This window comes from Macrotis lagotis, chromosome 1 (assembly GCF_037893015.1).
Source record: "Macrotis lagotis isolate mMagLag1 chromosome 1, bilby.v1.9.chrom.fasta, whole genome shotgun sequence".
In the NCBI taxonomy this organism is placed as follows: domain Eukaryota; kingdom Metazoa; phylum Chordata; class Mammalia; order Peramelemorphia; family Peramelidae; genus Macrotis; species Macrotis lagotis.
Window position 1 is genome coordinate 96,204,850 of NC_133658.1, and position 16,304 is coordinate 96,221,153.

The 16,304-nt window shown below is 42.8% G+C and overlaps 1 protein-coding gene across 1 annotated transcript; it reads left to right on the forward strand.

Moving 5' to 3' along the window:
* The first annotated feature begins 1,522 nt into the window (after window positions 1-1,522).
* SIX3 (SIX homeobox 3) lies at window positions 1,523-2,505 on the forward strand. Its single transcript, XM_074223417.1, has one exon. It carries the CDS (start codon window positions 1,531-1,533, stop codon window positions 2,503-2,505), a length of 975 nt encoding a protein of 324 aa, XP_074079518.1. The 5' UTR covers window positions 1,523-1,530.
* The last annotated feature ends 13,799 nt before the right edge of the window (window positions 2,506-16,304 follow it).

Below are 16,304 nucleotides of genomic sequence, written 5' to 3' on the forward strand. Positions count from 1 at the left end.
TTGCTAGCGAAGGGCTAGGAAGGATGCGCAGGATCTGGGGGAGATGGGAATTCTGGCTTCTCTGAGATGCCCTTTGGAGAGCTCGCCGAGGTGTGGGGCAAAACAAAGCGAAGTAAATGCTCTAAAATTTAGCGTGGTGGATGACTGTTGCCCTGCCAGATTATTTTTGTTACTATTATTTTTTTCTCTGGTGTATGATGGGGGATGAAGGCAATGGCTCCATGCCCGATGGGGGCGGGGTGGGGCGGTAAATAGACTAAATCTCTAGAGAATTTATGTCTGCGAGTTCAGTTCTGGCACCCTCGGAGAGTTCGAAGTAGCAAAGGCCAAAAGGAGAAGTGCCCTACTTCCCCAGCTCCGCTGGGCGCTGGGACCCGCAGCCTGGGCCTGGGAGGAGGGGAGGAGCGGGGGAGATGCCCTCTCCGCTTCTCCAGGCTGAGGCGCCTGACGGGGTCACCGGCGCGATGAGTCTCATGATCTCATCTTTCCTTTCTTCGCCGGCACTATTAGTGTTCAGATAGGCAGAATGAAGAGGACCTACGTGCAAATCATGTGCAAATTGTCTCTGTTCGGAGTCCATGGTTCGAACGGGTGCGGATTCTAGGCCAGGCCGCGTCCTCTTATCCCCCCAGATCTTTAGTTTTAACGAGGCTCGTTAAAAAAAAAAAATCACAATAATATTCCACCCTCTAATTGCTCATCCCATTCAACAAATACGAGCACACTGTTTTTCACATTATTTGAACCCTTATTTAGGGGAGGGGGGAGGAAGAAGGAGAGGGGAAGAGGGGGTAAATGGAGGGGGGGGGGAAGTGGCGAGATTAAGAGTTACAAAGATGAAAAAAAAATTCTTTCTCCCGGAGTCCTCCCTCCCTTCCTCCCTCTCCCCTCCCCCTCCCCTCCTCCTTCTCCTCCTCCTCCCCCCCTGCGCATTTGGGCTAAGTGGTAAAAACCTTCCTTACGTACTCATTATTGATTGGCAGTGCTGACAGTGATTGGCAGGGGTTGCCGTGGCAACGCCACAACGACACTCAGAAGACCAATAGAAAAGCGAAACAAAATGTTTCAATGCTGCACTCACTGTGGATTTAGGGGAGATATTATGAGGCTGTTGTCATTAGAGCGATTGCTGTTGAATCGCTGAATCTTGACTCGGTGGTGGTTGGCTCTCTCTCTCTCTCTCTCTCTCTCTCTCTCTCTCTCTCCCCCTCTCCCTCTGTGTGTGTGTGCACGCGCGCGCGCGCGTGTGTGTGGGAGCGCGCGCGCGCGCCCAACCACTCTCCTTCCCCTCTCTCTCCTCTATGTGGCTGTGCGGGTGTGTGTGTTTGTGGATGTGTGTGGGGTGTAGGTGTCCTTTACTCCTGTCTTCCTCCTCCTCCTCCTCCTCCTCCCCTCTCCTCTCCCTCCTCTCTCTCTTTTCCTCCTCCCTCTCCTCCTCCTCCCCCCTCTCCTCCTCCTCCTCCTCCTCCTCCTCTTCCTCTCCTGGCTCTCCCTTTCCCTGAATTCTCTCCTCTCCTCTCAGGTCATTCCATGGTATTCCGCTCCCCTTTAGAGCTCTATCCCTCCCACTTCTTCTTGCCAAACTTCGCGGATCCTCACCACCGCTCCCTACTTCTGGCTAGCAGCGGCGGCGGCGGCGGCGGCGGCGGCGGCGGCGGCGGCGGCGGCGGCGGCGGCGGGAGCAGTGCGGGAGGCGGCGCGGGAGGAGGCGGCGGCGGTGGCGGAGGCGGCGGCGGCGGCGGCGGCGGCTCCAGGGCCCCCCCGGAAGAGTTGTCCATGTTCCAGCTGCCCACCCTCAACTTCTCTCCGGAGCAGGTGGCCAGCGTCTGCGAGACGCTGGAGGAGACTGGGGACATCGAGCGGCTGGGACGCTTCCTCTGGTCCTTGCCCGTGGCCCCGGGGGCGTGCGAGGCCATCAACAAGCACGAGTCCATCCTGCGCGCCCGGGCCGTGGTGGCCTTCCACACCGGCAACTTCCGCGACCTCTACCACATCCTGGAGAACCACAAGTTCACCAAAGAGTCGCACGGCAAGCTGCAAGCCATGTGGCTGGAGGCGCACTACCAGGAGGCGGAGAAGCTGCGCGGCCGCCCCCTGGGCCCCGTGGACAAGTACCGGGTGAGGAAGAAGTTCCCGCTGCCCCGGACCATCTGGGACGGCGAGCAGAAGACTCATTGCTTCAAGGAGCGGACTCGGAGCCTGCTCAGGGAGTGGTACCTCCAGGACCCCTACCCCAACCCCAGCAAGAAACGCGAACTGGCTCAGGCCACGGGCCTCACTCCCACACAAGTAGGCAACTGGTTTAAGAACCGGCGGCAGCGCGACCGGGCGGCTGCGGCCAAGAACAGGTCAGTGCCAGGCCCCCGCCGGCCCCCAGCCTCCAGCCCCGGGCCGCCCTCCGCTTTCCCGGGGCCCGGGCTGGAGGTCTCGGACCTGCGGAAGGGGAGCCGACTCTGGGAGGGCGGGGAGCGAGGCCGGGAGGACAGGCGGCAGACCCGGGGCTGAGCTGCAAAAGTTTGCACCGCCCGCAGGGCGCGGGGAAGGGGAGCCGCGCTTATTAACTTATTTGCCTGAGAAGGAGGGGGAGTGGGGGGAGGGGGGATCCGGGAACCAACCCTCCAGCTCTCGCCGCGTACCTTCTTGGTAAGTGTGAGGTGTCCTGAGGAGCCGACCCCCCCCCCCCCCACAGGCCTGGCTCCGAAGTCCCCGGCTCTCTCTCCCGCCCCCCACCCCCACCCCCGTGTCCGAGAGTTGTCTGAAGCGGGACCGGGTTGGGGCTCCAGGACGCCAGAAGCAGAGCTCCGTCCCTCCGTCTCTTTCTCCCACTCTTCTGGCCTCGGTACTTTGCTCTCTGCTCAGCGGAAAATAAGCAGGGTTTGAATTCAGGTCTTCCTGACTCTATTTGGGGCTAGTACTCTATCTCTTGTACCACTTAACTGTCACTAATCCATGAGTCTTTATTATAATAAAAGAGGTGCACAGAAAAATAAAGTCTAAATAATCTATATAATATAGAGTTGATTTTTCTAGAAGTAAAAAGATTTATACTTAAAAAAGTAGTGTTTTTCAACAGTGAATCTCTCTCTGGGTGGAATGGGGATGTAACTGTAAATAATAGCTAACATTTACATATATATACATACATAAATACAAATATTTTAAACAAATATAATACTTAAAAATTTTTCATTGAGGCTGAGAGGTTGAATAATATAAGTTCATACAGCTAGTAAGTATTAGAGTTAGAATTTGAACACAGTTCTTCCTGACTTCAAATCTCACTCTGACCCATAGTTTCATTGATCTAGCTTCTAATGAAGGTAATGTAAAAAAACAAAATATTTCACAAAAAGTGTTAAAAATTATCCTTCCATATACTGACATCCTCCTCTCCCCCATTGATACTTGTCCTCTAAAAAACTGCTTCCTTTGTTTATCTTCGGTGGCATTATGGTATGGAAAGTGTTCCAGAGCAGAGTATGAAGGAAAGAAGGGAGGGAAAGAAGAATAAGATTACTTTGCCGTGGTCAGGGGTCCAGAAGTGGTTCTTTAAGGTTTATATCTATTAACCAATCTCCTCCCATTATATGCCTCTCTCATCTCTTGAACTTCTCCAGTAGATGGTAAGGCAAGTCCTGGGAATTATTATTGCCATCATACAGACTAGGGTAATGCAGCTAAAAAAAAAGGTTTAATCATAAGTAGGTGTCTTTTCTCTAGCTCCCCACCACTCAGTCTCCTTCAATGGATATTCATCCAGGTTACAACACTGTGATTCTCTGTCCTGAGCTATCAATCCTGCTCTGTACTATTTCACTCGATCTTATCAGCTTCCATCAATTCAGTGATCATCTCTATGCTGATGATTCTCAAATCTACTTATCCAGTACTAATCTCTCAATTGACATCCAGTCTCACATCTCTTCAGACTGACAACATTATCTCCCCCAATCCAAACTTTCCTCTCTCTAAACTTCCCTATTCCTATGAAGGCCACCAGCATCCTCCTAGGCACCTAGATTTAAAACTCTATGTTTTCCTTATTCCTCACTCTTTCAAATCCCTATACCCAATCTATTGCACTATAAAATCATAACAACTTTCTATGTTCTTCCTTCCACAATTGTGATCACTGAGTGCAAGTCTTCATTTTATTATGCTTGGATTATTCCAATAATCTCTTGGTTGTTCCCTCTGTTCTAAGTCTCTCTCTTCTCTCCTTCACTCAGCAAAGTGGTCTTCTTAAAGCATAGATTTGACTATGTCCAAACCTACCTCCATTCAATGAACTCCAGGAATTCTCAATAAACTTCAGTGGCTCCCCATCACCTCTTGTATAAAACATAAAATCCTTCATAGGTTAGTCCCCATTGCCTTTCTAGTCTCCTTCATTCCCTCCAGTCTAAGTTCCAGGGATACTTGTCTTCTATTCCTCCATCATCTCCTAACTTTGGGCAATTTCATTGACTGCTGCCTATTCCCCTTCCTCATTCCCAGCTCTTCTTTTCCCTGGCTTCCTTTTAAGTCATGGATAAAACTCCCACCTTCTACAGGAAGTTTTTCCTCAATCTCCCTTAATGCTAGTGCATCCCTTCTGAAATTACTTCCCATTTATGTTGCCTATATCGTTTATACATAGTTAATTGCCTGTTGTCTCTTCCATTAGACTGTGAGTTCCTTGAAAACATGGACTATATTTTGACTTTATATCCTTAATCTTTTACATGGGGCCTGCCTAATCAATGTTTATTGACTAATGACTTACTGACTTCAGCATAAATTAAATCAAAGTTCCTTCTGACACAAGGAGAAGAGACAAAACCATTCCATGGATGATGATTCAGGGAGACTGGACAGCACCCTGTTTTCCAGATGTGAACTGGGAGTACAAGGAAAGGAACAGGAACATGGTCTCTGGAGTCCCACAATGGGAGACCTAACTCAGGAAGAAGGTGCTGGGGAAAGAGGGGAGGAATAAGGAGGTAGGGAGTAACCTAGGTCAAACTGTCAGGATTCTGCAGTTTTGAAGAAGGAATGATGGCAGGAGAAGAGTATACCTCATCCAACAATGAATAGAATTAGGGGTCTTGGGAGTCTACACTTACCCCTTTGGATCTCAGTTGAGTTGATCCCCAAACATATTGTGAGATAGAGCTCAACAAACCTCCTCTCTCTCTCTCTCTCTCTCTCTCTCTCTCTCTCTCTCTCTCTCTCTCTCCCCCCTTCTGTCTCTCTCTGTCCGCTCTCTCTCCCCTCTCTCTCTATTTCTGTTTCCATCTCTGTCTGACCCTCGTCTCTCTCCCCCTCTTTCTGCCCCCAACCCCAACAATTATTGAATCTGAGCTTAGAGGCAAGAACTAGTTCTGAACTCCATTGACTGGTTTCTGCTGCCACCTCGTGGCCCCATCCAACATCACATCTCCTAGATCTCTGATCCCACATATTTTAATCTTCTCTCCTCTTCCTGTTATTCCTTCCTCTAATGGCACTTGCTTTCCCTATCCTGTATCTCTCCTTTGAAACACAGTTTCTCCTCTTTTTCCTGAATGCCTCCTATCGGCAGTGATCTTGGATTAAATAAAGTTTGGGCTACCCCAGAACAGAAAGACTGGTTCTCTCTCCTTCTCTCCTTCCCCTCCCTCCTTCCCTTTCCCCCTCCATTCCTCTTTTCTATGGGAAGTGATAACATGGATCCCCCCTTCTAATTTTTTTCATTTACAAAATGACTGGGAAGTTGTAAATTTTGTTCAGAAATACTTGCTTCATTGGGGGAATGCTTTCTGCTATCTCCCTTTATGGAGAAGGTAGTCCCTGGGGAAGACTTCCCCTGATTGGAAACAAGGAAAACAATACATTTTTTAATGCTAGAAAAATCCACTGTCTATGACAAGTAGACCTTTGGTTTGTAAAAATGAGTCATTGCCTTTGTAGCATCAAAGGCTCACAACTTCTTGGAGATGATAACGTTACAGGTCATTGTGCTTCTAGACTTTACTAATATCAATCGATGTCTTTCCCTTGCTATGACAGTATTGGAACATTTTTTCCCCATTTCCTTTTTCTTCCTTAACCTGAGGATTTAGGAGGTGAGGTCTCCTAGACTGTTTCTTATTTTCCCTTAGAGGACTCTTAGTCTGGGCATCTCGCTCACTTAGTCCCTCTGTGGTATAGTGGAACCTAAATTTGGAATCAAAAGGAGTTCCAGTTTTGACCCTGCCACTTACTATCCCATAGAGCCTTGGACAAGTTACTTTTCTGGGTCTTGGTTTGCTAATCTGGAAAAAGGAGATAATACTACTTATACTGCTTATTTCATGTAGTTATTTTAAGGATCAAATACAGTAATGAGTAAAAAATGCTTTGCAAACCACAAATTAAGTTTTATAATACCTCATATTTTTATAGTGCTTTGATAATAATTTGATAATAATTGCCTCCTGTTACTTTTCCAGCCAATGACTTTTGAGGCAACTGATCCTTTGATGAGGCAGGATACCAGAGAAAACAGAGAAAGGATGAAGGACCAAACAAGTGGAATATCTAAGAATAACAATGGTAAGATGGAAATACAGAAAGTTCAGAAGGCAATTGGATGAGATGTTGTTCCCTAAGTACCACCTAATCCTAACACTCATTTTCCCTTTTAGGTTTTCACCTCTCTGATGGGCCTAACACTGCAGATCATTTCTATGGACTTCCAGGGCCACTGTCATTGTTGTTATCACCACTCCATATGGTCTCTAAGGGCTGTTGTGATTCTCTTGGTTCTTTTCATCTTCATGTGGACAAAGCTCATTTTCCTTGAATTTCACAGAGACAAAGTTGGGGATGGACAGTCCAAGAAAATCAGAAAGAATCAAGGTCCTTTTTCTCATACTCTGCTGCAGTTTCCAGACTGTGACTGTGCTTCTGGGACATGATTAGAGTTTGCTTTGGGTTGGGGTTGGTCTACAGGGAAGTAGAACACATCTTAATAGTGTCTCTTGTGTACAGAGCAAATGATTAAGTTCATAAGGAGGAGAGAATGGAAGAGGCACAATATCCTTTCTTGGAGATCACTCAGTTTCATATGGAGCAGATATGGTCCCCTTTGAAGGAGTTATCTACTGTTTCAAGGACACCCTTTTCTCAGAGGTGGGTAGTGAGAGGAGAGGGATAAATCCACATTCAAAGGCATAGATAACTCCTGATAATATGCAGATAGGATATTAGAAGTAGGAAGGCCTTCAGAAATCATCTCATGTATTACAGATGAGGAAACTGAGGCCCAGAAAATGGAAGTAACCTACCAAAGGTAGTATAAACAATTAGGTGAACATGATTCCATATGTAATTTTAAATGGTGGATAGCAAAGACATAACTTAGATCCAAAGGTATAACAAATCTTTCTTTGCTTTGGAATGCCTTCTAAGATCTGCTTTTGTTTTCCTCATTCAGATTTACCTGCTCAGACTAGACCAGAAAGTGAGTTTTTTTCTCATCTCCTAAGAGTACACATAGACTGAGGGTAGGGTTGACTCAGGTGAGCTTGCTGGAGAGGAAGAAGTAGGGAAGTAACCTGAGATTTACAGGTAGTAAGTTCAGTGTCCTAGGAGATATTGCATACATGTTTGTGCTCATTATTGCTGGAGGGAGGAGGAGATAAAGAAAGGATTGGAAGGGTCATTAAATAATTGAGTGCTTTATAATCACATCTATTGTAATATTACTATTGTAATAATTCTATTTTCTACCTCTACCTGCCAGAATATTCTGGCAAAACTTACCCTTCCCATTTGTACCTAAGGTTGCTGAAAGCTATTTGAAGCCAAGATACCCATCTTTAAAGGAAGCCACACCTACATTAAACCTAACTTCCTACTGGACAAAATATAATGGAATGATCAGAGTCTACTCCTCAGCTCCCTCTATTCATGAAAATGCCTATCAGCTATTCTGAACTAGATGTCCTTCAGCCATCTAAAACTCAACAGGTTTATTACAGAGCTCTTCTTCCTTCCCTAAAACCCATGTCTTTCCCAAATATCCTGACTATTGTTGAGGGCATCACAATCCTTCAAGTCACCTAGGTTTGAAACCTTGGAATCATCCCTGACTTCTCAATCTCAAGTACTCCATATATCCCTTTCCCAAATTTGGTCTTTTTGATTTCTGCACCACCTCTTACATACTTCCCTTTTCTGCCTCTCAAAGAGCCCCCATTCTAGTTAAAACCCTTATTGCCTGGTCTATGACAAAAGGCTTCCAATATATTTCATTTCCCTGACTCAAAAAATTTCCTCACTTTCAAGAGACACATGAAAGTGATTTTCCTAATGTACACAGAGTTAATCATGTATTACACAGGTATCACCCTGTTTTCCCTGGCTTTGTAAACTCTAGTGGTCCCCTATTACCTCTTAGTTCAAATAAAAAACTCCTTTGTTTGACTTTTAAAGCTCTTCACTACCCGGCCACTTTCTATCTTTCCACTTTCCTTCCATACTTTTGATGATCCAGTCAATACTTCCCTACTTTCTATTCCTCAGATATAATATTCTATCTTCCATCTCCATACCTTAGTATCCCCATAACTGGAGAGAATTCTTTGCTTGCTCACCTCTTGGAATCACTGATTTCTTCAGGATTCAAAATAAGTGCCACCTTCTTGGGAGACATTTTCCTAATCCAAATTCCCTAGCTGTGGGAAGTTTTCCTCATCTATTTATCTGTATATGCTTTATATACTTATATGTCTACATGTGATTTCCTCCAACAGAATGTAAGCTCCTTGAGGGCAGGGATTGTTACAATTTTGTCTTTGTATCCCTAGTGCTTAGCTCAATGCTCCATCCACTGTAGGCACTTAATAAATGATTGTTGATGTGTTGATTGATTGATTGCTTATAACAGGGAGAGGTTCATTGAAACCAGAGAGCAGCAGAACTGGAATTTGAACCCAAATTCTCTATTGCCAAATTCAACACATTTTTCTTTACATCATGGTATTCCTTGGACTTGAGAAATCTTTTGAACAGATGTGGGATGAGTAGATAAGGGCTCATATTTTAAAAAGAGGGTATTTTTTTTAAGGTTTTTTTTTTTTTGCAAGGCAAATGGGGTTAAGTGGCTTGCCCAAGGCCACACAGCTAGGTAATTATTAAGTGTCTGAGACTGGATTTGAACCCAGGTACTCCTGACTCCAGGGTGGGTGCTTTATCCACTGTGCCACCTAGCTGCCCCAGAAGAGGGTATTTTTCCAGTTCAATACAAATAAACTTTATGACATTGGCATCCTTCCCTCCCCCCCCCCATCTTGGGTTGCATTGAGAGAAGTATAATGTCCAGATCAGAGAGGTGATGGGCATTCAACCCTGGCTAGTCTGTATATGGAGTATTATGTTAAATTTGAAGCAACATCATTAAGGAATTACATTGCCCAGCTGGAAGTCATTCAGAGGGCATCAACAAGTATGGAGAAGGGACTAGAAACTATGCTTTACTCCAAAGATATCTAGACTCTATATGGGGAGAGGTCGCGATATTAGATTGCACAATATTTTATTTGGCAATATTACATGAGAGAGCATGTGAATAACAATCAATACCTGAAGGATTGTCCTATTAAGATGAATTAGATTTACTTTGCTTGACCATAGGAGGCACTACTAGGAACCCTATAGATGGAAGGTGGAAAATGACAGATCTCTCACTTGATATTTGGACAAACTTCTTCCAGTTATATTTGTCCCAAAGTAGAATGTCCCCAGAAGTGATCAACTTACCAATACTGGAACTTTTCAAAAAGAGTTTGAATGACACCTTGTCAGGGATGGTATAACAGGGTTTCTGTTCAGGATGGTTGGAATAGATGAGCTTAGAGATCCTCTCAAATGCTGTTCTTCTCTGATCTAATTCATCATTAGAGCCCCACTTGGAGATTTCAGTTTTGTGAGGCATACCAGAGTTGGTGTTCTGATGGCATAAGCTTTCAGATAACCAAGTGTTCCCCACTTCCTGATAAGTCATCCTTAGTGGAGACTTTTGTATTCAATAGAATATAGGAAGCAGAAATAACATCCAAAGACCACTCTGATTCTTTTCCAAGGAAAGGGATACCTGAGGGAAATAGTACAGCTCCATTTGGTTTCTTGGGCATGACTGTGGTATTTGATATCACCAGTATTCCATGACAAGGTCAGTTATCATAGTTTGCTTGAATCAATGTGAAATTTCAGGAATATTTCACTTTATGTTTCTCTCTCTGAACTGAAAACATGCTCTCTGTTAACTTGGATCACCTGAATGCTGACTGAAAGTTGTATGTGGTTGGAAGAGGGGACAGTGAAAACAGGACTCTCCTATGGGATAATGGTATTATAAAAATACTTTCCTAGGTGAAATGGAATGCAACCAGGACTTCACAGATCCCATATCCTTAATATCATTTACTATTCTTTTAGGGCCAAATGATGTGAAAGGGGCAACCTTAGTGGATTTGATTTAAGACACTTGATATACACTCAACCACCTAGGGGGGTGGCTAGGTGGCGCAGTGAATAGAGCACCGGCCTTGGAGTCAGGAGTACCTGGGTTCAAATCCGACCTCAGACACTTAATTGCCTAGCCGTGTGGCCTTGGGCAAGCCACTTAACCCCATTGCCTTGAAAAAAAAATCTAAAAATCTAAAATCTAAAAATCAACCACCTTAATACAACTAATTGGTGAGGGTTTTAGTCCTGAGAGCATGTGTAATGTGCCTTGTCTGCTGCCACCATGGAGATTAGTGAACCTTCTTCTAGGTATGAGTAACTAAGGAGCTGGTGCTATATGATGAGTTTTCTAATTGGTTTCAGAGATAGGATGATGATGGAAATGTAACTAGATATACATCAAAAGGTACAAGTTGACAGTTTCCTTTTTTTGGTCATTATTTTATTTTTCCAATTACAAGGAAAGATAGTTTTCAACTTTCATTTTTTTTTGGTAAGGCAAATGGGGTTAAGTGGCTTGCCTAAGGCCACACGGCTAGGTAATTATTAAATGTCTGAGACTGGATTTGAACCCATGTATTCCTGAGTCCAGGGCTGGTGCTTTATCCACTGCGCCACCTAGCCACCCCTATCAACTTTCATTTTTGTAAGACTTTGAGTTCCACATTTTTCTCTCTCTCTTTTCCTTCCCTCCTCCCTCCCCTTGACAGTAAGTAATATGATATAGCTTATACATGCGCAACTATGTTAAACATATTTACATATTGGTCATATTGTGAAAGAAAAATAAATTAACAATCTCTTGATCTCTTCTTAGGCAACTTTGGAGTACAGAGGATTGCTATGAGGCACCAGTTGGTAGAAAAGGCACCAGTCCCTATCTCTCAACCAGCCATGGCTTCATGGCACCTCTGTTCCTTGTGTCTCTTAAGTTTCTTTTTTCCTGATTGTAGGTGAGTGAATATTTGAAGATTTCCACCTTGTGAGCTTGGAGGGATCAGAAAACCCATCAGAAGACTGTTTGGCAACTAGATTTGGTAGCAGAGACCACAACAACCAGTAGCATTGGGAAATAAGTCACTGAGGAGTTAGTCTCAAGGGGTTGGTGTTAGACATCAGTCTAACCATCTTATCCTGCAAGAAACCAGAGAGTGAACAAGGAGAATGATTCTCCCATGACCAAATATCCTTCCCAAAAGTGAACTTTGTGAGTTTTCTTCCTTCATTCATCACCAAGCTCTGACTTTCCAGATGATCTTCATCATGCCATAGCAGCCTTTTCACTCCATTCCTGTGACCTCATCCTCTGAATATTTGGTTCTTTCTAAAGGGCCTAGGTCGGTTATATTTCCTCCTTCATTCCTCTCTAGACTCCTCTTTTGATTCTGTAGATTTCTTTTGCCATCATGGGAGAACCTACCTTTTTTGTTTTTGCTTGTCTTTCTAGTACTCAGCATAGTGTTTGGCATACAATACGTATGCAATAATTGTTTATTGACTGATAGACTCCACAAAGGAGTTAAGAGGTTAATCTTGGGTACCTATGTTTCCCCACATTGTTCTTTAGTTATTTTATACTTTAAGTTTGAATTAAGTCTCTCAAGGAATTGAAAATATATGGAAGGGGAAGTACCTCCTGGATTTACTAGGATTTAAAAAAGATCTCTCCTATACCTTTTCAATAAATAACCCTTTGTAAAGCTAACTGTGATCAATTGATTAGTCAATTTGGGGAGGAACACAGCAGCCAGGATCCCTCGAATGAGTTAGAAATCCCAGATACTCAGGGTTACCCAATGTTAGAACATTGAAGAGAGAAGTTGCCAACTGCCTTCTGAAGATTTGGCCTTCCAGTGGAGCCAAGAAGTATGAAGGTCATTAACTTTTTGAAAATTAAATTGTATCTTCTTTTTATGCAGATCTAACTTCTTTTCCTCTCCTGGACCCCCAACTAAGAAAACAAGAAAGTAAAAGTCCTCTTATAAGCATGTATAATAAAACAAAATAAGTCCCTACATTGGCGATGTCCCCTCCATCAAAAAAGGTCTTAGTCTGCACTCTGAGTCTATCCAAGTCATTAATATTTACTCGAGAATCTCACATAGACAGAACCTTGTTACCCCGATTACTTTTCATTCCTCTGACATGTCCTGTTTGTGTCTCCTACAGAGCTTAGTATATTGTAGACATCACCAGTGTGCATAACACATTTTGTTAGAGAACTCATTTATAGAATTTTATAAATACATTTTAAAGATACACATTTATTGAACTTAAAATACCATTTTTATTCACAACACTAGGAAACTAAAACTTAAAATTTAACAACTAAACTTTGTTGTATAAAATACAAAATTTATAAGACATTAGAATATGTCTGGGAACTTCTGGCACACTCTGTATGTATGTTTATGTTTATTTATGTTTACTATACTATATATATAGTCACCTAATGTGTTAGGAAACTTAGGAAGCAAGCAAATTGATCTTCCCTGAAAGATGCAGTCACAAGGACTAAATTTGAATCTTTGTGTTTCCATTTATGACTTATGTGACCTTAGGTGAGGTATTCAACCACTCTGGCCACAGTTTTCTCATCTATCGAATTTTGAAAGTTGGTCCATTTTGAAATATAATAAAACAAAAAAATGTAAACACCATTTCATTTTCAGCTCAACAACTGTACCAATACAGTGGGATTTGGCCTTTGAGTCACAGTTTGTTAACTCCTTTACCATATGGTTTCTGAGGTCCCTTTCAATTCTAAGTCTATGATCCTGTTAGATCTCCCATTTTAGTAATAATCGAGTGAGTGCTTCAGAGAAAAACAAACGAGACCCAAAGAATGATTTACAGTAAAGGCAGGATTTTCTAGGACTGTTATCTCAGAAGGAGGGTCAGGAGAAGCAACTACCAAGTTTGTAGTCAATTATTCCAAAATGATTTAGAACTAAAAAATTTTGTAAACTCAGACAGAAAAACCCCGTTATCTTCTCAGAAGGCCCCCAAAATTTAAGAGTGGGAATTTAGTCTATCTTGATGTGAAAGGGGAAAGCCTTCAAGTCTTCAACCAAAAACAGTTTCTAGGAGGAAATTAGGCTCCTAGGAACAATAATTCCCAATGTGCCACAGTCTAGGAATTAGCATATTTTATTTTAGCCTGAATGTAATCAATTCATAATCCTTTCTCTTGCTGCTTTATTTTATTCTACTTACCTTAATTTCTTATTGCCCTCAGTTGTCCTATTACATCATCCAGTCCTTTGTGGATTTGTCAAAGCAACATATGGGCCACTATGGAGCATCAGTCAGGGCCCTCAGTAGCCAGGTATGGTGACTGCCCAGATATTGGAGAGAGCTGATCAAACAGAAAGTCTGGAGATAGGGAGTCTTGGTGACTGAGAACCCATCTTTCCCCTGCCCCTGCCACTTTGTTTTATCTCATTACTTATTTAGTTATTAGGACTTAGCCTATTAGGCCCCCCCCCCCTTATTTGCGGCCAATTCTGCTTTCCTTTCTTGTCTGTGCTCCCCTCCCAAAACCCTCATTACCAAAGGCCTTCTATACAAATGGAATGGATCAAAGGGAATATTAAGCTCAAACATCTGTAGCATTTTTAGACAGTTGTTTAGACAATAGGCAGACTTGGTTCTGGCTTCATTTCATTTACCACTCCAGAACTGGACCTTACCTGTTTCTCTCATCTGGTTCTATTTAAACAACAAAAAAAAACTATTGAAAAGTTCAAATGTGATATATCCTCTCTCTCTCTCTCTCTCTCTCTCTCTCTCTCTCTCTCTCTCTCTCTCTCTCTCTCTCCCTATATTCTGAATCTCTCTGGGACAGATATGAACAACAATGACCTTTACAATAGAGTTACGTTGTAGATCTAATCTACATGGCAGTGAGAGTGAACAGAAGAGGACAAGGTGTCAAACAACACCCCAAGACCTGAGGGACTTCTTTGCTACAAGGACTACTGGGAATCCATTACCTCCTCCCTGAAGGGATATTTGGCTTTTCTTTCCCAGAAATTCATTCACTTTCTTCTTCCTAGAAGAGAGACTGTCTTTTCAGTCATTCTTCTAAACTGTCACTCACAGGAAAGGAAAAATGTGAATGATTGCTATTTGGTTCTCTTCATCACCTTTGGGGTATCCAGCTCCTGCATGGGTAGAGTATTGGTTTTGAAGATTATTCTCTCTCTCTCTCTCTCTCTCTCTCTCTCTCTCTCTCTCTCTGACTCTGACTCTGTATTTCTGTCTCTCTCACTCTTTCTCCTCCTCTTCCCATACAAATAAATTCTCATTTCTATTAAAAATATATGGCCCTTGGGCCCCAAGCTAATTGGTCCTGGTTGTTTCAACTTGCAATTTTAGAACTCCTCATAAATTCTGTCTCCTCCCATTTTACTTTTTTCTCTTCCTTCTTAATCTCCCCACTTGTGTTCAAAAAAGAAGCAAGCACAGCTGAGTAGCTATCTGGTTTTAAAACAATGTTACATGTGTATAGAAGATGTTTCCCCTGAATAAATAAGTTGATATAATCACAGAAGACCTGAAATGTAATCATAAGGTATTAATGGGGTGTTAAATTCACTTTAAGGATCCTTCTACACCTTGAATCCTTTATGAGGTACAAATGCCTTTTGGGTCAAGAAAGAAATAGCATAATTGACAGAGAAAACAAGCTAGTCAAGCTTCTGGGGGTTTTTAAATAGCTAAGTTCTGGATTAATTTTTAGTATTTAGAGTTCTGGCTTGAGAACAGTGGAGATAGCAAGCCAAGTACTGCTAGTACAGATTACCAATGGTGGTGGTAGAAGGGGGATAATGAATATAATCTCTATTCCATGTCTACCTCATTTATCATGGAGAGCTTAATGAATCAGTTAGGAACAGATGAGATAGTAACACAGATAGGGAGTCTAAGATTTCAGATATATATTCAAAAAAAGAGACAGTCATCCAAGAGGGGATGTAGTTTCATACAGTTCTCTGGCAAGTGAGGGAACTCTACCTATCTGTAACCAAGAGAGGCTGGGAATAAAGAGAAAAACAATTTCCAATTTTAAGTTGTCAATTGCCTTTGTCACATATGCATCCTATAAGTTTGCTTCTCAGAGGATGTACCCTAAATCTAAATCTTCTCGCATGGATTCCATAGGAAAGTAGACTCCAGGTTTATTGGAGGAAAAACTTATAGTACCTATTCTTTCTGAATCATCTTATTTAATGCCTTTGCTAAAGCCAATTATATCTCTTGGCATGGCTGTTAATAGATGGTGGTATTGGGGACTAATGAACTAATGTTAGAAGTTACATTCCCACTGGTTTCCCCCCAGCTGTGAGAAATAAGTCAACCCTCTGAGGATGAAATAAAATAGAGCACCATTTCTGGAGTCAGGAGGACCTGAGTTCAAATCTGCCCTCAGACCCTTAATAATTACCTAATTGTGTGACCTTGGGCAAGTCACTTAATCCCATTGTCTTGCAAAAACCAAAAATAAATTCTGAAGTTTGATTGAAAGTGAGGAACATAGCTCACAGGGGATACATACATAAAAAGGAAAATCCCAAATGCCAGTTAGATAGGTAACAGTTATTAAGGAGGCAGCAGTTTCATCAGTAACCATAGTGGGTAAAAGAACCTTCCCCACCCCGCCACTTCCCCTTTGTCCTCCTTTCATTTTAAAAGATAGGTAGAAGCAGGAAGACAATGAAGGCAACTGAAAAGGAAGTGGATATCTGCTCTTCTCTTGGGGAACTCCAGGCTTAATAGATATTTCCCCAATGGAAACCCATTCCTACTTGTGTGATGGATGCTAGCAT